General features: G+C 42.4%; 1 protein-coding gene across 6 annotated transcripts in view; it reads right to left on the bottom strand.

The window, feature by feature from the left end:
- Positions 1 to 21727, bottom strand: part of FERMT2 (FERM domain containing kindlin 2) — a 97752-nt gene that overhangs the window by 10977 nt on the left and 65048 nt on the right. For 4 of the 6 annotated variants that reach the window (XM_054025604.1, XM_054025603.1, XM_054025606.1 and 1 more), the window contains 7 exons: positions 12153 to 12185; positions 11492 to 11717; positions 11288 to 11390; positions 10762 to 10869; positions 6945 to 7079; positions 4828 to 4877; positions 17 to 141 (listed from right to left, as the gene is read on the bottom strand). In XM_054025604.1, coding sequence (XP_053881579.1) covers positions 17 to 141; positions 4828 to 4877; positions 6945 to 7079; positions 10762 to 10869; positions 11288 to 11390; positions 11492 to 11717; positions 12153 to 12185 — 780 coding nt within the window. The remainder of the gene's footprint in view (positions 1 to 16; positions 142 to 4827; positions 4878 to 6944; positions 7080 to 10761; positions 10870 to 11287; positions 11391 to 11491; positions 11718 to 12152; positions 12186 to 21727) is intronic. The other 2 variants (XM_054025607.1, XM_054025608.1) reach the window with 1 other exon arrangement.

Here is a 21727-nt window from a genome sequence, read left to right as displayed (position 1 = left end):
CATGCGTCTCTCTTACCTCTTAAGTTCATTTGGTGAGCTGGAGTCCCACTGGATTCATCTTTGCTTTTATAGCAGGAAATGGATGTATCTTTGAAGGTGCACCAGTATTGCTTGTAACCTTTTAGCGTCAGTTTCTTAGGCCTGCCAGACAGGTTGATGATATTACTACATTAGATCTGCAATTCACTTGGGTAACAGTGATTAGTTTAAGGGACACCACAGGTAGCTGGGCTCTTAAGCTGATCTTCTGTACTTTGAACATGTCTCATATTGAAGTTCTTATCAGGGGCGGCTCCAGGCACCAGCGCACCAAGCGCATGCTGGGGGCGGCCTGCCAGTCGCCATGAGGGCAGCAGTCAGGCTGCCTTCGGCGGTATGCCTGCAGGAGGTCCGCCAGTCCCGTGGCTTCGGCGGCGGGTACGCCGAAGACGGGGGACCGGCGGACCTCCCGCAGGCATGCCACCGAAGGCCGCCTGACTGCCGTGCTTGGGGTGGCAAAATACATAGAGCCGCCCCTGGTTCTTATATTCAGAATACACAGATTGTCCCTTTGCTTACCTCCCCAACCAAATCTTGCTTCCGCAGGATTTAAAACCCTCACCTTACAATGATGTACAGTAAACAAACGGATGCATGAGTGATCCCACTGGATCAGTAACTGAGTTGCACAATTATATGTACGCTTGTTTTCCATTACCCTCTTACAGAGAAGATTTGTTCAAGAAAAATAAAATAAGGTTAATAGCTTGGACTTTTGAATCCAAGTACTTCCATAGGGGACAAGTGTCAGGGTAGCTCCCACTAACAATGCCTATAAAAAGAAGCTTCCATGAATCATGGAAAAAAGGTTTTTCTTCTGTAATATTAAAAGAAAGTTATTTATTACTTTGAAAGTTAATGCTTTGCTATTTAATTAAAAATCATGATGCTTGTTAAACAAAATAGCAGCAGCCAACCATATGTAATCTCTTTTCGGCACCTGATCTCACATGGTTTATTACAGCGGTCTCTCTTGCTTGCCCCTTACAAAGGGGTTGGTCTAGTGAAAGGTTTCGGTTCCCTCTCTGTGGGAGTCATGGATGCTAGCTCCACAACTGGCCACTTCACTCAGCAAATGGCAGCTGGTCCACAGAAGCCCTTCATGATAGTGTTCCACCAAGCCACAAGGAGATGTGGAAGCAGCCATCCACATGAGTGAAACCCACAGAATTCTAATCCCCACCGCACCGGATTTTACCTTTCACTCCAGTGAATCAAGTACTTTAGTTGCTAATGGGTGAACTTCAAGAAAGGTTTAGGAGGCTCATTCCAGCATAAAACTTCCGATATTTAAAGCACTGATGCACCTATTTTGGCCTCCCACAGCGTACCTGCTTCCCATTTCACCACCCAGCATAGCGCTCATCGACTTTCTGCCTCCTTACGACGACTAGTACCCCCGCCCCCATACTGGGGGGGCACCAGCTGAAGGGGAGGACACATGACCGCCTCACATCTCCTCTCCCCCACCACTCCCAGCCTGGGGGCCCCTGTGCTCTCCCCACATTGTGTGTGTGTGTGTGTGTGTGTGTGTGTGTGTTGCTTCTGTCTTCCTGCTGCACCGGCTCTCCCCCGCCCCCACCAGCATGTTCAGCTGCTCTTCCTGGCAGCCAGAGATGGGCAGAGAATGGGACAGAGCCACTCCTGGATGCTACCTGGTGCAGCGCAGCAGCTGCCCGGGTGAACGCCTGGATGTGGCAGCAACGGGCTGCCTATCACCCAGCCTTGGCTTCCAGGATAGTGGCTGAGCAATTCGGAGCCCCCCCCCCCCCGCCCACTCCCAGCATGCTCAGAGTCAGCGTCTGTTCCTAGAAGCAGAGCCTGGGCAGGGAGCGGGCTGCTGCCCCTCCCCAGTCAGGCTCTCTGGCAGCCAGTATGCTCTAGGCGCAGCAGCAGCTGGCTGTGAGAGCGCCTGCAGCTAGGCTGGGGAAGAGCAGCAGCTTTTGGGGACAGGAGCCGACTTGGAACATGCCGAGGGGGGCCCCCCTCCGGCTCACTCAGCCACTGTCCTCAAAAGCGGAGCCTGGGCAGGGGGCAGCCTGCTACTGCTGTAGCCAGGCACTCTCAGTCATCCGGGATGCTGCACTGCACCGGGGAGCGTGGCTGGAAGAGGCTCTGGCCCCGCCCCTTCACCTCCCAGCCCAGAGCTGGCTGCTGGGGGGGGCACTTGACCCTTTGTGACCCTCCCACAAGTCACCAGCTACTTCTCTGCTTCTCCTGCGGCTCCATTTTAAGGGTAGAGAGCACTATGGCACTCAATAAGCCATGGACTGCACTGTTCAATTCCCAACATGTGAAATGTAAAGAGGAAATGCCCAGGAAACAGCAGGAAAACAACTGACTCCTCCTGTCAAGTCTAACGCCTGTAGGGAGTGAGAAGTTCTTGGTATTGGAGGAAGCCTGGAAATGCGGGGGAAGGGTTAGGAGGAAGTCAGGAGGCCCAGCTGTCTCGATGATTTGTTCCCAAACATTTAAATGACGTTTTGGTTTCGGGATGAGCAGATGTCTGGTCTCATTCAGATTTTGCCTTCACCCGTATTCTCCATCCTCAAGTTCTAAGACACCACAATAGCCCTGTGTGTGGTTGTGGGAAAGGCGGCTCAGTTTCAAAAAGTTTGCCACCACCCCCTCAGTTTTCATTTTAAGATGTTCAGCCTCTAGCCAGAGAAGAAGAGCGAGCAGGTTTTTCCATCGTTTGTCTGCGTGCCTTGATCCACGTTTCCCTTTGCAACCCTCATTTTATTCCTTTAACCTGCAAGTGGCAAGGCAGGGCACGGGGGCTACTAAGCTTAGTCATCAGGCTGGTAGGTGTGAGATAAGTCTCTCAAGCCCCAGGGACAACAGTGCTTCTTTCATGAATTAGTATTGCAACTTCTACACTGTAAAACATGCCCGAAGAATGCAAAGGACATGTCCCATCCAAGATGGGGCCAATTTATCCACAGAGTCATTTCAATAGGTTTCTTGTAACATACTGCCTGGCCCCATTTTTTTAAAGTAAGTTCTCACATACACTCCAGTCTCTTTATAGGTGAGGTGAGTCCTTTACATTTAAGATACAGATGCTCCCTGGGTTATGCAAACCCAACTTACAGAGATTCGCACTTACGCAAAAAGTTCTGTACGCTTTTTTTTTTTGCGCGTAATTGTCGGAGATACGTTCCCGACTTACGCAAAATTCGACTTACACAAGGTGTTCTGGAATGGACCGCTTGCGTAAGTCGGGGAGCTTCTGTATTCTATTTAGGAAACCAGATGCCTATAGGAACACACCTCGGTTTCAATCTATATCATCTACTGCCTGTTGAGTAGTGGCAGCTTGAGCTGAAGCCATTCTCAGCACCTCAGACACACTTGGCTTTCTCTTTGGTGGAAGGCTAAAGAAACAAAGCCCCGGTTCGTTCAAACTGCAGCAACAAATTTGACTGAAATGCAACTACTTAAAATGAAGCAGATGCTGTAACTCAAGCGAATACAAAGATGATGATTATATCAAGGTCTGGAGAATTTAGGATCCTAGGCCACCCAGTGCTTGGTCTTATTGATTTTTCTAGATTTGTTTAACCTTTCTGTATATTAAAAAAATCAATTTAAATATTCATCGTCTCTTTCCCTAGTCACATGGATCCAAGAGAGTCTAGTGAGTCTAACACCTTCCAAAAGATAAATGAGGTTTGTCCCACAACTAGAGCTCTAGTTAGCCAATCAGCTAGCTTCCCAAGTTATGCCTTTTTTATTAACAATTAAGTATGTCAAACTGTATCAAAAACAGACTCTCTCTTTTAAAAAGAATTCACATAGCTGGATAGACACACTAGTCCTGAAACTGTGCTCTAGTAATCAAAATACACCAGAGACCCAGACTGAGTCAGGTACTATAGTAAACTTGATAAATATGCATTACAAGATGGACAAAAACTTTTTCAGTAAACAGATGACAGGCTACGGTTCAAGAAAACAAACCATTACAAAATAAAGGTTAATTACAACCCTGTTCTCATGCAGTTGCTTTTCTTCTGCTCCTAACCCATGAAGTCTCATTGAGATCTATGCAAAGATTCCAGAACTTTCATCATCTCCCTAACGCAGTGCATACTAAATTGCAAGAGACGGCCCTGACTGCCAAAATATTAGTCAAGATTCAAACATGACTAGTCCCAGTTTCCACATACCATGATCCAATTTATAACTAAAAAAGCTCTACATAAGCTGGAAGAGGCTCCTTTTGGCAGCCAGAACAGAACAGGCAGATTAGAAGGACGCTTGTTTATTATTCATCTAGTCTCTCAAACCAAGAAAAGCACTTGAGTAAGGTTTCTAGTTACATGACAGTTCTAATTTTAGGATAGCTTGATTAACTTACTGGCATAACAGAATATAAACATTTCAGCACCAGCTACTGGTGAAGAGTAGCCAAAGCATGTCCCCTCCCCCAACTCCAGTGGGGTATGGGGAGGGGCATGGAGCAATGAAAGACAGCAGTTATACATCTGAAGAACTGAATCACTGTACTAAAAAATGTAGTAAAGCTAACATTAAGTGGCCAGTGTATAGGATAGGTGCAAAATAAAGTGGAAATAAACAGGAAGTTTTAATATCTGGAGCACTGTGGTATTTTAGCTAGACTGCAGCTATGAAGTCAATGTGTTAGAAGACATTTCACACAAACCAGAGCAGTGGCGTGCAGCTAAGAATCCAGACAGCAGGGTAGAAAGGGAATTATGCAGTACTGTCATTATTTATTCATTGACATCTGTTTCACAAGCGCCTCTTCCCATCAGTACTTACTTGAACACTTTAATGTAGTCGGCAAGCTCAGGAATCGAAGTGATGTCACCCTGAAAATAAAAGATCATTCATTTGATTTGTCTGCCAGACACAAGACTCAGTTCTAGGATGGGAGGATCCGAAAACAGGGCACTGGGGACAGTGATTCAGTTTATAGGACAATGCCATGCAATTACTCAACGGCAATTTCCTCAGTGATGAGGGGGAAAAAAGCTTGATAAAACTTCATTGTCAAATGTCAAGGTCTCACAGATCAGTCTACTTTATTAGACTACAGTTTATTTCACAGACTGAGAAAGAAGAAAATTCACTCCAAAGAAGTGCTACTTTGAAACTCTTTTCTCAACACACAAGTAGGAGGAGACAATTGACTCATTAATATAGGTTTTTAAAAGGTCAGTACTGCACTTGAAATTCTGGAGTTGATTCTGCACACACACAATTGAAGTAGTTTAGGACTGGACTGCTGTTTGAGAATAAGCATAGGTTCTTTATGACTTCACTGCTTTTTCCTTGAATCCGAGCCAAAAAATAAAATAAAATAAAGGATGTTGCTTTAAAATATCACAGAGGGTTCTTGAATTGCTTTCAAATTGTTTAAAATGGCAATCTTTCAGTATTTTCACATTTGACTATATCCCTAGAACATATCTATGGATTTCAGATTAACAAAAACAAACAAAATATTCATCCCGAGGCAGATACTAAATGGACAGTCTCAACCAATGTGTCATTTCTAAATTTCTTAATTCTTATCTGGCAGGGTAGGCTCCTCAATATTATGGTTTAAATCACTTTCAGTGGCACTGAAATCTGAAGATTCCTCCTATTAAAAAGCCACTATTTATATAGCACCTGACAATTTTCTTCTTCCCACTGTACATCCATCAGAAGCAGCACAAGTTAATACTTCTAAAGCTCTGTTATCAATAACGATACTTTAGCAAGCAAAAAAAAAAAATAAAAAAAAAATCCATGTTAACTTCAAAGATCACTACAAATAGTTTAAAAATATACTTAAGATGGCTGCTAAAAGAGAAAAATAAAACAAAATTTGAAGGTTTCGGTCTTTTATGTCTTGAAAAGGTTAGAACATAAACACGTGAATTCAAACCCGGCATAAGTGTGTGATGCTCCACTGACTGGAGTTGTTCCTCTGAAGGAAGATGCCGATCTTGAAAAGTTTAGGTATTTGGCCTTAATTCTTCTTTCACAGTGCTGTTCTATGGAAGAGCCAGATTACTACAATATTACTGTGTTTCAGAAGTTTTAGAATTTATATTTTTGGCACTGTAAAGCTTTGTTCATTAACTAAGGAACAGCGGAAGAAAAACTAAATCTATTCAGAACTGAGTATTTTTTAAGCAATTAGAAGAAACAGAAATTCATGTATTCCATTTGAGTTGTCCTTGACACTGCTGTATTTCACACGTATAATGGCTCAAGTTTTAGCGAGGCCCTACTTCGCCCAGTTTTCCAGCTGGGTAAGCTAAAGTATAAGGAGGCCACTGTGACTTGCTTGTGGTTCATAGTGGATTAGAATCTAATAATCTTCATGCCTCACAGTTTGTTGCCATAGCTACAAATGTATTGTTATACTTGGTTTCTACAGGAGGATCTTTATATGCTAGCTGACTGGGCATTATGACGGGTAACATTCAGTGTAAAGGGATACACATTAGAACAAACAACTTGAGCTAACGATGCATGTCAATGGGTTCTAAGTTAACTGTAAATACTCAGGACAGAGAAAGGAGGTATCGGAACAGCTCAGTGAAATCATCTGCTCAATAACAGTGTTGGTCAAAGAGTATTATATTGCATTAAGGGTTAGAGCACAATGCCAAAAATACTACACCTTCACACTACGTGGCAACCCTATGCTTAGTTCTCATCAACCCTTCTTATATCCAGTACAGCAGAAACAGTGTCCAGGGAGGGGCAGCAAAAACGATCAGAGGCATGGAAAAGATTTGGCCTATTTAGTGCAGAGAGGAGACAAATAAGAAGAGACCAAAGAAGGAATGTTGCTTCATCAGCAAACTTCCTATAGTCCCACTGTTAAGTCTGCCAGATCACAAGCATTTATTCAACTTTAAGAAGTCATTAACTCTTACCAGAGTCGTTGATGTTTTACCACCTTCTAAAGTAATTTCCAAATCAGACAGGGCAGCGTCAACTTCATCAACTTCTTTGTCACTGTTGTTCAAGTGATTTTCTGATGACATGATTGATAGTTTGTTGATGTGGTACTGAAACACAAGTTAGAGACCCTGTTGATTTTAAATACACTGTACTTAAATTTAACAGAATAATAAAACACTTATCTGACCTAGCAGAAATCTCACTATTGTCACATTCATTGTCATCCACTTAAATAGCTGTAATGGTAATATTGTATTGGTACAACAGGGGAGCCACAGGGATCACACTTTGCATGACCACAGCAACAACATTCGGAGAAGAGGCTGGCAATCCATTTTAGATGAGTGCTATGGTGTTCTACATTACAGTAACCAGAAGATAATACAGCTATGTTATTGCCCTATGCTCCCATTTAAAACATTACAAGCACAACTGCACAAACTTCCGTAGACTCTACTGGGCAAACAATGGACTAGCCAGTTACAAAAACAGGCTACAGTCTATCACCAGTACAACAGAGTTTACAGATGGAGGTCTGAAGCACAGAGCTTATGGGTGGGATTTCTAAAGCATGCTCCGCATTGGCCTAACTCAGCTTCCACTGCAGTCAATAGGAGATTTACTATTAACTTCAGTGGGAGCAGAGTCAGGCCAATGCTAAGTGCTTCTGAAAATTCCACCGGAAGTGATTTGGCCAGGATCACAGGGAAACCATGACTGAGTCAGAAACTGAACCCAATCCAGGGTCTTAATCACAAACCCATCCTTCCCTACTCAGTTTATAGTACATGAATGACATAGTTGGCTCTACACAGATTTGGGTCCAGCTAACATGGTTAATGTGTGGCAGACGATGGCATAAAGCTCTTTGTGTAACCATAAAACACTTTGCTGTATAGTGCTAATGAAACTAGTCTGGATGAGCCTCATCCCTTCTAGCTTTCCGTGTGACAGATCATCTCAGAATGCACTGCTTCAAGTGCTGCTCTGTGAATTCTGGGAGCTCTATCTCCCAGGCAGTACGGGATGGCAACCAGAGTGCTTGTCCCAGTTTATTTTGGGAAAAGCTCAACTAGATTGTGTGATAACTGAACATGCAAGCCCAGCTGACATGTGAGTTTGTTGTGAAAAGGCTGCTGTGCAGACACCTCAAACATGGACTTTGTAATAGGGTCCAATGAGTAAAGCATGACCTAGTTACAAACCAGAGTTGTATTCAGTGTAGACATAGGCACATCTCAACTCTTGTTTTAGTCTTCTCTGGATTTTGCAGGACAGACATAACCAAAAAAACCCCAAACGACAACCTAATAATTTATTTTAGGCTACTACAAAGTTTATCCAGTTACTCATTCTATACCAGAAAGGTGCAATGGAAAATGCAAACTTGAAGTGTAAATGGCTGGTCTTATCACATACTTCCCAAACAAATATTGGGGCACAGGGTGGAAACTAGTCTCTTCCATTCATCTTTGTCATTTGTGGCTGCTTCCATCTGCTCTAAGGTGTTGAGAGATCAACTGTTCTGCCCTGCCGGCTAGGGGTCTTAGTTTTCTCTTCGGCACCCTTGTTTCTTCACATCAGTTGGTTTCCACTTGACAGCCTCACGGGGAATCTGTGGGTTAGCATCCACAGTGCATGCCTCAAATATGTCCAGCAATTCCTGAAGAGCTGCTGATTGGTGATTTCTCAGCTCTCTCCATTGATGATGAAGTCTTTCCAACAGTGTCCAGAATCTTTTCTAGGCACTTACTTTCAAAGGAATCTGGTTTACTATCTAATATTTTGGTAGATCGCCAGCTCTCACAGCCATATGCTAGCACTGAGATTATGTTTACATTAAAAATCCTTGGTTATGTTCTAGCGCTGTATATCTTTGATTTCCATATCTTGCTGAGTCTAATAAATGCTGGGGGTGCCTTTCCTATCCTTGATGTCACTTCCCTCTTGAGGTCTCCAATAGCCAATATGATGCTGGCCAGGTATGTAAACTGTTCTATTTTCTTGATATTTTTGTCTTCTAATTTTATATTACTGCTTGATGGCTGGGTTTCAAGGATGTTTGTTTTAGCATAACTAGTTTTGAGCCTTACTTGGCCTGCTATTTTTGCCATATTGTCTGTGTAATTTTTGGGATGTGTGTGGGGGTCATTTAGTTGCACAATATCAGCAGCAAAGTCTTGGTTTCCTAAGTATTTGCCATCTACCCACACTATACCAGTGCTTGTATTGCTAACACACTTCATTATTATAACAAAAACAATGGTTGGATTGCCATTTCAGCAACTGCTACTATCTAAAATTCCTTCTTTGTATTGTCTTGCAATAAAAGCAGCACTGTGCACATTCAGAAAAGTATTCGTGCTCCTTAAAGATAGTGGCATAGAAACAACATTCAGATCTAGAACAAATCTACCATACTAGAAGCAATTCTTCAAAGCAGTTAATGGATCAGATGCATTAGAGACTGCATCTCCAGCTATGTCGCTCCAAGATGGTTGCGCGCCTCTGGGTCAATAGAGATCACAGAGCCCAGCAGAAAGCACACAAAGCATCTCAGCTGAGGGGGATCTGGTTGTGGAATGAACTTCCAAAGGAGTATTGACAAATCCAGAGTCTAACCAGCTTCAGGAAATGTTGCAAAATCTATTTGATACAGTTTTTTTTTAATCATAACCAGAATGGCATTCATAGCATGATCTGCTCCCTCTTTTACCGCACCAGAAAAAACAAACAAAAAAATCCTACACCCCCAAGCAGAGCCTTCTATAACCTGAGGAAGAACGAGAGCCAGAAATTCCATGAAGTCCACTAGGGACTTTGCTGCTCCCAATCTATTTTATGCAGCAGGCACTCGGGCACTAGGGTAATGGGCGGCAGTACAAAACCCTAAAATAGAAGTGATCTTTCTAGGGGAGAGCTATTTTCTCTGGTGTTCATTCAATAAGTATTTTTGAAGGCAGAAACTTGTGACTAAGTATTATAATCCAGAAAGGATAGAATTACCACAGCGATACCACAATTAAATCTACAAAGCTGAAACTGTTAATGTCACAGTGGATGTCAAACATCATGCATCTTGGGTTGCTCTTACAGGGAAACTGGAGGACGAACTTTTACATTCTTGCTTTCTTTATTCTTTTTTGCAAAATGACCGCTATGGGTTGAAATCCATATAGCCCCGGATCTGCTAGGCCAGGGATGTTTCTGCATGGGTGAGGAGGAGAGAAGCAGCCTGGAGGCCAGACAGACTTGGGACCACACTTAGACTTGGTTTACAATCAGTCTTATGGAAATGAATGGTAAAAGCATTCACAGGTGTATTACCTATGCCAAATTTGCACATAATATTCTGCACAACAGATAAATAAATAGTTCTAGGAAACCCACAGATTATCACCAGCTGTTCTAGGGGCAAAGAGCCAGAAAGATACAGTTCAGTAACCTAATGTACTTACTTGTATTTTTTTTTTTTTTTAAAAGGGCAAAAATAAGAGTCAAGATAGATACAAACAACTTTGGGGAAAATAATCTAAATTCCTTTTCATGTGAAGTAATATGAAGCAAATATTTAAATTACCTAAAAAGTTTAAGTAAACACTAGAGAATAGGAAACCAGCCAAGTTTCATTAGAACAGAAAGTTCAGCTTCCTGACAAAGATAGAGCAAGGCTTTTAATGAACTAGTTGCAATGCAGTTTAGCTTCAATCCACCCCTTGATTTAAAGCCTATAGAAGGCTACAAAATTGCAACTGAGTTCAATTAAAAAAAAAAGACTCCGTCTCTTACCTGCAATGCTGCGAACATCATCATTTCCTCTTCCGTACATTCTATTTCTTCTAAAAGAATAGCCCATTTAGATTGCTCATAAAGCTGGTTGATTCGGATTGCATCGTACTATAGTGAAACACACAAAAAAACACCACACACATATAAAGCACCTGCAAAAGGCGGCCTGGGGCCCTTTACACTTCAAACATATCAAATTAAAAGAGAATAAACATCACGAGACTTATTTTTACATCCAAATTTCTACTTGAGATTTAAACGCTAAACCACTTTGACACTGAAACAACCCGAATTCCCTTAACAGATGCTCAGGCAACCATCTGATTTTGTTCATTTGGCAGAGTCTTGATGTGTAAACAAACAGATTCAAATGATACATACAATGCAAGACACAGGATCACATTTTCAAAGACCGGCAGCTGAGCAGTTGCCCATACAAATGGGCATGCAAGCATTCTGAATGCAGACACTGGTCTCCACTTTTTGAACGTTTGGACATATGTACAAGACAGAAATAACTCAGTACCTTTGGATTCAAGTCAAAGAAGTTGTAATACTTGAACCGGAGCAGTAAGGCCTCATTTTCTTTCACATCTTGTTCCATGAGCGATCTCGACGAATCCAGCCATCTGCAAGTTGTCAACAATAGATAACAAAAAAAGGTCTGGTTGAGTCTTTGTAACCGTTTTAAGAATGCAGCTTAAGTTTTTAATATATGTCTTTAACTCACCCTTGGTTGATCTTGGCTTTATCGAGAAGTGCTTGTGGCTTGTACATTTTTGCTAAGATTTCTGGGGATGTAATTGGCTGGCTGACCGCAAGTATACCAGGATTCCCTTCTGATAAAGCACTATCTCCAAACCAAGCTGAAGTAGGAGACAGAGGGCTTCCATCGTGAGAATCATAGGTGGGCGTCATGGTTTTGCTATAAAGTCCTGGACTTGAATATATGCTTCCTAACAGAACAGGAATAAACATGTGACATTAGCTTGTGTTCTGTACACTCAATGCAAAACTAACAGTAAATAGATTTTAAAAATCCTGTGACTTCAAAAAAAAAACAAAAAAAACCCCCCAGACACTGCAATGCTTGTTTTCCTATGAAAAGCTAAACTATTTTAACTATCCTTGATAAACAAGACAGATAGAAAGTTCACTTTACATTTAACCCATGTGAAAATTGTCAGAAATCCACCCTTAGGGGTATGAACTGTGCCTGCTTATGTTTCTACAGCATCTAGCACATTGGGGGTACTACTGGAGACAATAATCGTAGGTAATCTGTTGCTTATGAATTTTGAAAGTCAAAGTTTAGAGGAGTAGGAAAATAAGGAGACAGCCAAAGAAATTACAGAAGACGGGGACAAAAGTCCTAATGAGGTGGGGCTCACCTTTCACTGGGCCGATGTAAAGAACATCAGTGCCTACAGAGAAGGAAAGAAAGGAAGTGAGAAGGCAAGAGGGAGACAATGAGAGAAGTCAGAAACAAAAAGGGACAGAAAGTGAAAAACATGCACAACTGTAAAAGACTTCGAATATTCTGGTTACGTTTGTCATATTCATTTGTTTTCACAAGTTGGACTTGAAACCAAAACTACCCTGTTTAAACCATGCGCTAATTAAGCCAAATTTTGACAGTCTCCATACATGTGAGATGTATCAGTAAGAGTAGCTGTTGCTATCTCCTGACTGAACTTTAAAATGTGCTGCTTACTCTTCAGAACAGTGTGTGGTCGCCTAGCCTTAAGACCTGCCTTTTAAAAATAGCTGATAATTATTCCATTGAGTCTGGTAAATTTTTCAAGCCCACAAATTCTATTTGAGGGAAGTTTTCAATAACCCTGGGAGTGGCGTATGGGTCATTCACCGCAGTTTTGATATTTTGACTCTTCACATCTGTGTAACAAATTATGAAGTCTGTTAGGTCTGATCATCACTTGCTCTCTTCAGCGGTGATCACTTTTCCCACTGTGTTTATTTGTATTGCACACTGGAACAAAGGTGTAAACCTGGGAATGATATATTTAAACTGATTCTTTGTCTTAAAAACTAGAGAAGATGTGGTGAACTGGATATACAAAAAGCTTTATTTTTATTTATTTATTAATAAAATGGCTTTGATTATACACCAATGGCCTGGATTCTCTGAACTCTGTAATGACAATCTGAACAGTTTATTGAACTGCCGAGAGACCGAAAGTTAAGATTTCTCAACATTACTGCAAATTGTCTTGCCTCTTTCGCCAGCATTAAGTGCAGTCGAGTCCAGATACCCAGATGAAAAGCAGTTCCTATTTAGTAGTTTTCAATATACTTGTTCATGTTGCCACAGTGTGTTCTGATCATCTCAGCTGTTTTTGAAAGGGAAGAAATATGCAGTTGATCTGTATTCTTTGCCTTTCTCCAATCCTTGGCATATCTCAAAAAAGCAGAATTTTAAATAAACCAACAAGTCACTCTGTAAAGGCTGCTTATTTTCACTTGAAAATGTGCGAGTCAGATTATGTGTGTATTAAGTGGGTGTTTTTTTTTTTTTTTTTTTTGTAGAAAACAGTAAATCTGACATGCATATTCCTCCAAAGTGTGTAGTATTTGGCAGGTTTGAGCTCAGCATGAAAGCTGCTATATAAAACAATTAGACTTTTCAGCCAAGTCCCAGCAAGAGCAGAGAGAAATTGAGTCTTTTGGTTCAACTATTTGAGTTAAGACTTCTGGTTCTTGCAGAACTTTCAATAGTACATGGAAGGGTTTTCTCTCACTGCACTTTCAGGCAAACCTGATACTTGGATAAAAAATACTCTCTCCTTATTGTCGTTCTAGAGAATGTTCATAAATAAACGGACAATGTTTTGGCAGGCTGGCTTTCATCACGGCACACAGACCAAATGAAGTCTCAACTTCAGAATATTATTTATGTTGCAATTACAGGCATCAATCCTCAGGGGGTTTATTTGGGAAAAAAATATCTCCTTCTAAAAGAGAGACAAACCTGTAGAATTTAAGGGTCAGCTTAAGCAGCTCCCTGAAAAGTTAAACAACAAAACATTCCTACCTGTTTAAAAGCAGGATGTCAAGAGTACAGAGGTTATTTTACTCATTCATTTTGTGAGGTTGGGGGGGGAGGGGGGGAAAGGGAATTTTTTGCAAGGTGGAGATGGATGGAGAAAGGGCAAGAGTGAAGAAATGAAAGGAGAGAGAAATGAGAGATTGGATTTGTATTAAAACAATGTCTATTTCAGTCTTCAGTTAGGTCATTCATTCATATTGCAAGATGCTTTCCTCAATTCTGGTCCAGAATTCTTTAAAAAGCTATTCTGTGTACTCCAAATCCAGCTGTCACAGTACTGTCCTTTCTTTAATTCATCAGTGTAAAATACCTGCTCTTCAGAATAAACTTTTCTTACTTAAGATATGCAACTGGCCCCTATGTTAGATTCGGGGGGGGGGGGGGGGGGGGAAGGGGGTGGTTTTCCTTTTAAAAAGGAAACAAAAAGTTTTCTAGCTCAAAAGGTTGCAAAGGAAAGATTCCAAATGTGAAAAGGAGGAAACTGACGTAGAGCTGGCTTCCCAAGTCTGCAGATATCTGGAAATAACTGTTTACTTCTCAGTCTCCATTTCTCTCACTGAGGTATTCCTTTTAATTGAATCATAGAATATCAGGGTTGGAAGGGACCTCAGGAGGTCATCTAGTCCAACCCCCTGCTCACAGCAGGACCAATCCCCAAATGGCCCCCTCAAGGATTGAACTCACAACCCTGGGTGTAGCAGGCCAATGCTCAAACCACTGAGCTATCCCTGCAATTATCACACTAAGACCCAGATTTTCAAAACTGAGGTACAACTACACATCAACATGGCACCAGCGTGGACAGCGCTTAGATAGCTGTAACTTGCATTGCTCCGGGAGGGGGTGTCTTTTTCACACCCGAGTGATGCAAGTTAAATTGACTTAAGCGGTAGTATAGATCTACCCACTGTTTTTTTTGTCTGAGGATTAAATTCCATTATTAGCTCTTTATTGCTTCTATACGGATAGCCCAATAGTCATTCTGTTCACTGTTTTTCATGCCTTCTTTTAAAAGTATTACCATTGTGAATGTAGTTTCGTAAGGCTACCCTCATGCTCTAGGCACTCAATTAAACCAGATTCAAAGTGCTTCTATGGTCAGAAGAATGATTGTGTAAAATCAGTGCCATTTAGCAGATCCACACCCTGTACTCAGTCACATCCCCTTGATTTCTGTCACACATACATCCTAACTACTACTATCTGTGCGGGGGAGGAGATCCTGCTACAGCAGAGTGAGCCAGATTCTTTTCATGCCTGCAAATGCCATGGACTTCAACGGAATCAGACACTGACCACTGGAGAAAATTCCACGTTAAAATGTCTCAAGCAATCAGTTCTCCGCTGCTCTTAGGAAAATATTCCCAATCTAAAGCCTTGCCCTCACTAGGAAAAAAGGCGTGTCTTAACACATGCTAAAACCCTAATGTAGACAAGGCAGTTTGTTAGTTTTAATACATTAGCTGGCTGAAAGGAAACCATAATGGGGAGTTCAGGTTTACCTTGACCAACTACCACAAATTAAAGCTACAAACTTGTGTTGTTTACACTAGGATATTGTTCACCAATGTGTGCTAAATATACACCTTCTTAAAATACATCACCATCAGATTTACACATTTGTTCCAATGTGCAATACAAATATACACAACGGGAAGCGTGCTTACTGCTGGAGCGAGTGTGTGCAGTTATTCATTGGATTGCTGCCTAAGAGGCAAGCCTTGTGCTCGTCTTCCTCCCTTCCCACTTTTTTGGCGGGCATGGAAGAGCCTTGAGAGTAGAGCTGTCGGTGGAGTGGGATATTGTTGGATACTGGGAACCTGCATAGGGGATTTACACTCAAAGCCTGCCACAGAATCGCAGCTCCTAGATGATCCTTTCTCAAAAGGCTCCTAGAATGCAGAAGGACCAGGGCATCAAAAATTACATGGAAAAGCTGGCTGCATCCCTTGTTGGAACGGCAAACAGTGAGAAAAGAAGCTATTGCAGCCGCAAGGTAGTAACAGCAGCTGTGGTACAGCTCTACTGCCACACCAGAGCCTAGGGAATGATTGCATTCCTTTTCTCCCTAGCTCAGAACCTGGGCTTGGACACCATCTGCCCTTAAGGGATTACAATATATATAAAATTGCATCCACACGCACAGGTGAGGACACACACACAGAACTCATTAAGGTTGCAAAGTCAAGCACTCAAATAGTAGGAAATACAATTCAATTTTTCTGTGCAAACTATTTCACTATTTTTTCCTGCCTCCGTGCACCCCTGCCTCCTGCTGAATCCATGTTTAAACAGAAAAATGAGAATGACAAATGTGAATGATAAATGGGAACGGTTTAAGAACATTTTGCTAGGTGCCCAAAAAACAAACCTGGCTAAGGGAAGTGAGAGCAGCAATAATAAAAATTATATCTGTGAGACACAGAAAAAAGGGGAAATTGATAGCAATTAATGTAAGTTAGAAGTTAGAAATTATAGAAAATTGTTAAAAGAACACAGACTCTATGGCCAGTAGAGTTAAGGACAGTAAGAGAGGGTTTTTTGTTTTGTTTTTGCTTTTGTTTGATTGTTTTTTAAAGCAGAAGGGGAACAAAAGGAACCCTGCGAATGGCACTGGTCCATTATTAGATGGAAATGGTAGAGCTATCGATAATAATGCAGAAGAGGCAGACTGGTTCTATAAATATTTTTGTTTTGAATTTGGAAAAAAGCCAGATGTACCAGCCACGAAGTATTTTCCATTCCAACTGTAACTAACGAAGATGTTAAACAGCGCTTACCAAAGTTAGACATCTTTAAGTCAGCAGATTTAGATAACTTGCATCCAAGAGTTTTAAAAGAGCTAGCCAAGAAACTCTGGACCATTAATGTTAATTTTCAGTAAGTCTTGCAACACTAGGGAAGCTCGAAAGGACTGTGAGAAAGCTAATGTTGTACCAATATTTTAAAAGGGTAAATGGGATGACCTGGGTAATTATAGGACTCTGAGCCTGACTTTGATCCCAGACAAAATAATGGAACAGCTGATACGGAACTCTATTAATAAAGAATTAGAAGAGGATAATATAATTAGTGCCAATCAACATGAGTTTATGTAAAACAGATCTTGTCAAACTATCATTTTGATAGGATTACAAGTTTGGTTGATGTTAAACTCAAGACTTCTACAAGGCATTTGATTGGGTTCTGCACAACATTTTGATTAAGAAACTATAACATACAAAGTCAGCATGGCACAGAGGTCTCAAAATGAAATTATAAATGAGGAATCATCGAAGGGGTGCGTTTCTCTTAAAGTCCCATATGGATCAGTTCGTGGCCCTATGTTATATAATATTTTTATTAATGACTTGGAAGAAAACAAAAGCAATAATAAAGTTTGCAGATGACACAGATTGTGGGAGTGGTAAATAATGAAGATGACATGTCACTGATAAAAAGTAATCTGGATTGCGTGGCAAGTTAGGTATAATCCAACAATATACATTTCAATGTAGCCATAATGTAAGGTCATACATCTAGGAACAAACAATGAAGCCATACAAAGCAGGGGAGGGATCCTATCCTGGAAAGCAGTGATTCTGAAAAAGACTTAGGGATCATTGTGGATACCTAGCTAACCATGGGCTCCCAGTGCGACACTGTGGGTAGAAGGGCTAATGAGACCCCTGGATGCATAAACAGGGGAATTTCAAATAGGAGAAGGGAGGTTATATTACTTCTGTCTCCAGAGCAGGGTCTGAATAGTGGGCAGTAAATAAGGAATTCACAGACTCAGACTTTTATGGCCAGAAGGTCCTGTGTGTTCATCTAGTCTAATCTCCTGCACACAGGCAATAGGACTTCCCTGAATTAATTTCTGCCTCACATCCAATAGCTGTGGTTGAACTAGAGCATATTTTTAAGGGCTTGTCTACAGAGTACTGCAGTGTGGTCTATGAGGATGTGAATGTGCAGCGCCCTAATGTGTGGCGCTGTAACTGCCCTATGAACAAATGAAAATATACCTCGTTCGTATTGAATGTAGTCCTATAGGACTGTATTAACACACACTAGGTACCTTTTCATTCTCACCAGCAGGATCTACACAGGCAATTATGAGTGAAGCACAGGAGAGCGCTCTACAGCTAACACCCTATAGAACCACACTGTGGGGCCATGCAGACAAGCGCTTAGAAAAACATCCAGTGTTGATCTTAAAATTTCCAGTGATCCATCACAACCCATGGTAAGTTGTTCCAATGTTTAATTACCCACACTGTTAAAAATGTGCACCTTATTTCTAGTCTGAATTTGTCTAGTTTCAACTTCCAGCCATTGGAGCTTGTTATTCCTTCCTCTGCTATATCGAAGAGCCCTGCATCAAATTTCTGTTCCCAATGCAGGTACTTAAATATGGGAATCAAATCACCCCTTAACCTCCTATTTGGTAAGCAGAATAGAGTTAGTTCCTTGAGTCTCTCACTGTCAGGCCTGGTTTAAAGTCCTTTAATCATTCCCATGGCTTTTCTCTAAACCCTCTGCAATTTTTCAGCATCTTTCTTGAAGTGTAGACACCAGAACTGAACATGGTATTTCAGTAGTGGTCACACTAGTGCCAAATACAGAACTGTTAGTTTCCACACAGGATTGTCTATCGTGCTCATCACTAGAGTCTCAGCGCTTTGCGAACATTAATTTATTTTCACAATGCCCCATGATACTAACCCTGTTTTAGATGGGGAATGGAGGCACAGAGAGATTAAGGTAAAAAGTATACACTATGTCAGTTACTGGGCAAACTGCACCTCTGACACCTCCTGATTTATGTTCCCTGTAAACCGTGCAACAGGCTCTCAAGGGCCGCGCAGGCAAGTGGGGAGAGGAGCCCCTCCCCCAGTCCGGCCCAGCCCCGCCGGAGCTGCCGTGGCTGGGTGAGAGGTGCCCCGCCCAACCTGCTGCGGAGAGAGGGCTGGGGGGGGGGGGGGGGGGGGAGTCCTCTCTCCCCACCACAGCCCTGGGACAGCCTGCACCCCAACCTCCTCATCCCCAGTCCCACCCCAGAACCTGCACCCCAACCCTCTGCCCCAGTCCTGAGCCCCCTCCCGCACCCCTAATCCCTCAATCCAGGCCCCACCTCAGAGCCTTCACCCCTAGCCAGAGCTCTTACCTTCTGTACTCCAACCCTCTGCCCTGAGCCCCCTCCGACACGCTGAACCCCTCGGCCCCACCCCCACCACACATCACCTCCATATTGGCGCACATAAAATTCATTCCGCACATGGACGTAAAAAATTAGAGGAAACACTGCTCCTAATCTATCCCGCTCAGGATCAAGCTGTTACCACCATCTTGGGGGGTAGAGGAGGAGGGAGGAGAGAAGAGAAATCACAAATTCCAGACTGGGCCCTGGATTGCAGTTGCCTGGAATTAACCTATCACCTCAGCAGGTGTGACCTAGGCTCAGATCTTGCAGTTCTATCCCTTCTGAGACCAAAGGCAATGATCAATACAGGGACCAGACAGCTTCCTTAAAGCAAAGTATTATTTATTTTTAGATTAAAGACATTTCAGCAAAAAGATCTCTTAAAACCAATAAAGCAGACTGTACACACAGCTTTTCCTTAAGGCTTACCATTCCCTGGCTCCACTTCTTTAGACACCCTCCACAGAGTCTCTCCTCTCTCTAGAGACAGTAGCTGACAAGTAGCCTCCCTTAGGAGTGCTTTTTAACCCTTTAGTGTTCTTTTCATCTCCCAGTGCCCATCATAGAGAAACAAGGTTTGCAATGCCTTGGAGACCATTACTGAAGGTAATCGCTTGCCTCATTGTCTTTCAAGAGTATACTAAGGTGTCCTTATTTAGCTCTACTAAGTTGCTTTTCTGCTTGCTTTTCCCACGGCCTCCTATTAAGCTAGATCAATAAACTCAGAGAGGAAATTCTAACCAACCACCACAGCTATACACAAAAAGAACAGGAGTACTTGTGGCACCTTAGAGACTAACAAATTTATTCGAGCATAAGCTTTCGTGGACTACAGCCCACTTCTTCGGATGCATATGCATTTTTGTGGATACAGACTAACACGGCTGCTACTCTGAAACACAGCTATACAGGAACTACACCTCAGTGACCAGTTCACATCAATGTCAGTAAAACGATTACACATCAGCATTCATAGGTTAATATATAGCAATGACACTGGGGAGGGGGAAGAGAGCAATTCCACATCTTTCACATGCGAATTTGGGGCACCCAATTTGAGACACCGAAAACCTGATTTTTCGAGGTATGTAGTACTATAGAACACTGTATATGTTCAAAGCATTGCTCCCACTGACTTCAGTTACAGTTATGAATGCTCAGCACTCCTGCAAATCAGACACCCAGAATAGGTGTAAGGCACCCAGAGAAAGGCACCCAAAAAATGAGGAACACACAGCTAGTGGCTACCTGTGAAAAGTTTGGTTTAAGTGACTTGCCTATAGCATCACACGGAAATTCTGTGACAGAGGCAGGCATAGAACTCAATTGCCCAGAGCAACATTCAACTGCCTTAACTACTTACCCATCCTTTCTCTTCCTGCAACCCCCTGCCTCATTCACCTTACAACTTCTGCAACAAATGAGACCGCGATCCTTCAGACAACTGACTCTACAACTCTGAGCTTAGGCCTGCCTGTCCCAGCAGTTACAATGGGTATACATCCCATTGCCAGGGATACTCTGTGCACTGAATGAAACAGGGCTCCTGTGGAAGAGAGACTATGTGATCACGTAACTAAAGATAGTATCATAATGTATCTGCACAAAGGGGTAAATTAAGGTTACCCAGGCAACCTTAGTTCTGGCATTTCCTAACTTCTGAGTGCTTGACTTTGCATTCTTAATGTACTCTTTCCTTTCTTCAAAAAAGCATTCCGTTGTGTGTCATCATATTGACACCCACAAGGGATATCAGCAGGGTTGGAATTTTTAGATCCACCACACAGACCTTGGCTCTTGTGCTAATGGCATAACTAACAGCAGTACCAGATTGTAATCATCTATGTGCACCAGTAGCAGAAAGGGGTGAGACTCTTTGCCAGAGGATTTCATAGATACTTACTGACTGCAGAGGAACAGTGAGATTCAGCGATTGTGGGTTTTATTTCAAGCTCTGAAGTGGAGTGTAGTCTAATAGGCACAGACTCTTCTGCCCATTGTTCCTCATCCTCGCTGACTCCGAGTCCCAATCTCCCTCCCCCAGACACCTCGTCCAATATCTCAGTGCCTCCTCCAATTCCAGCTCCTTGTCCCACTCTTTGCCTAGCCACTCCCTGCAAGATCTGGCTCCCCTCCCTCCTAACCCACTGATACCCAGTCTCAGTCTCCTTGTCCAGCCAGTAAGTGTCTCATCCTCTGGTTCTCAGTTCCCCTCTTCAACTCCCATTAACCTCCAGTCTGGGTATTCCCAGGCTCCTAAATTTACTCTCTCCCTCACTGGCTTTGGTCCCCCTCTCAATTCGAATCAGGTGGCTTCCTCTTCTTTGCTGACTGGGTGTGAACAAAAGGGGGGCATTAAGAGCAAAGAGACAAGCTCTCTGCTTTCATTTTCTGTGTCTGGACCCACCACAGTCGAACTGCTGGGAATTTCAACTACACGGAAGCTCTGCTTAGTCCTCTGCAGCACTGCCTGAAACATGCCCAGCGTGAATAGAAACGTCAGGGAATTAAGCTGCAAAGCTCTAGCAAGTTGCTACTGAATACGTCAGAACTGATTTTTCAAATGCTTGTAAGTAGGACAAATTTGAGCAGATTTTCTCAGGGACGGCAAGAAGCACAGTCCTCACAAGGCCATAACCTCTGCCAAATTTCAAGTTCCTGCTCCAAATCATGGGAGGCGCTAGAGTTTCCTCTATAATAAATGTCGGGCAACC

The sequence above is a fragment of the Malaclemys terrapin genome, chromosome 4, assembly GCF_027887155.1.
Source record: "Malaclemys terrapin pileata isolate rMalTer1 chromosome 4, rMalTer1.hap1, whole genome shotgun sequence".
Taxonomy (NCBI): domain Eukaryota; kingdom Metazoa; phylum Chordata; order Testudines; family Emydidae; genus Malaclemys; species Malaclemys terrapin.
The sequence above is the reverse complement of the archived record's forward strand: the minus strand, read 5'-3'. Positions and strand labels throughout refer to the sequence as shown.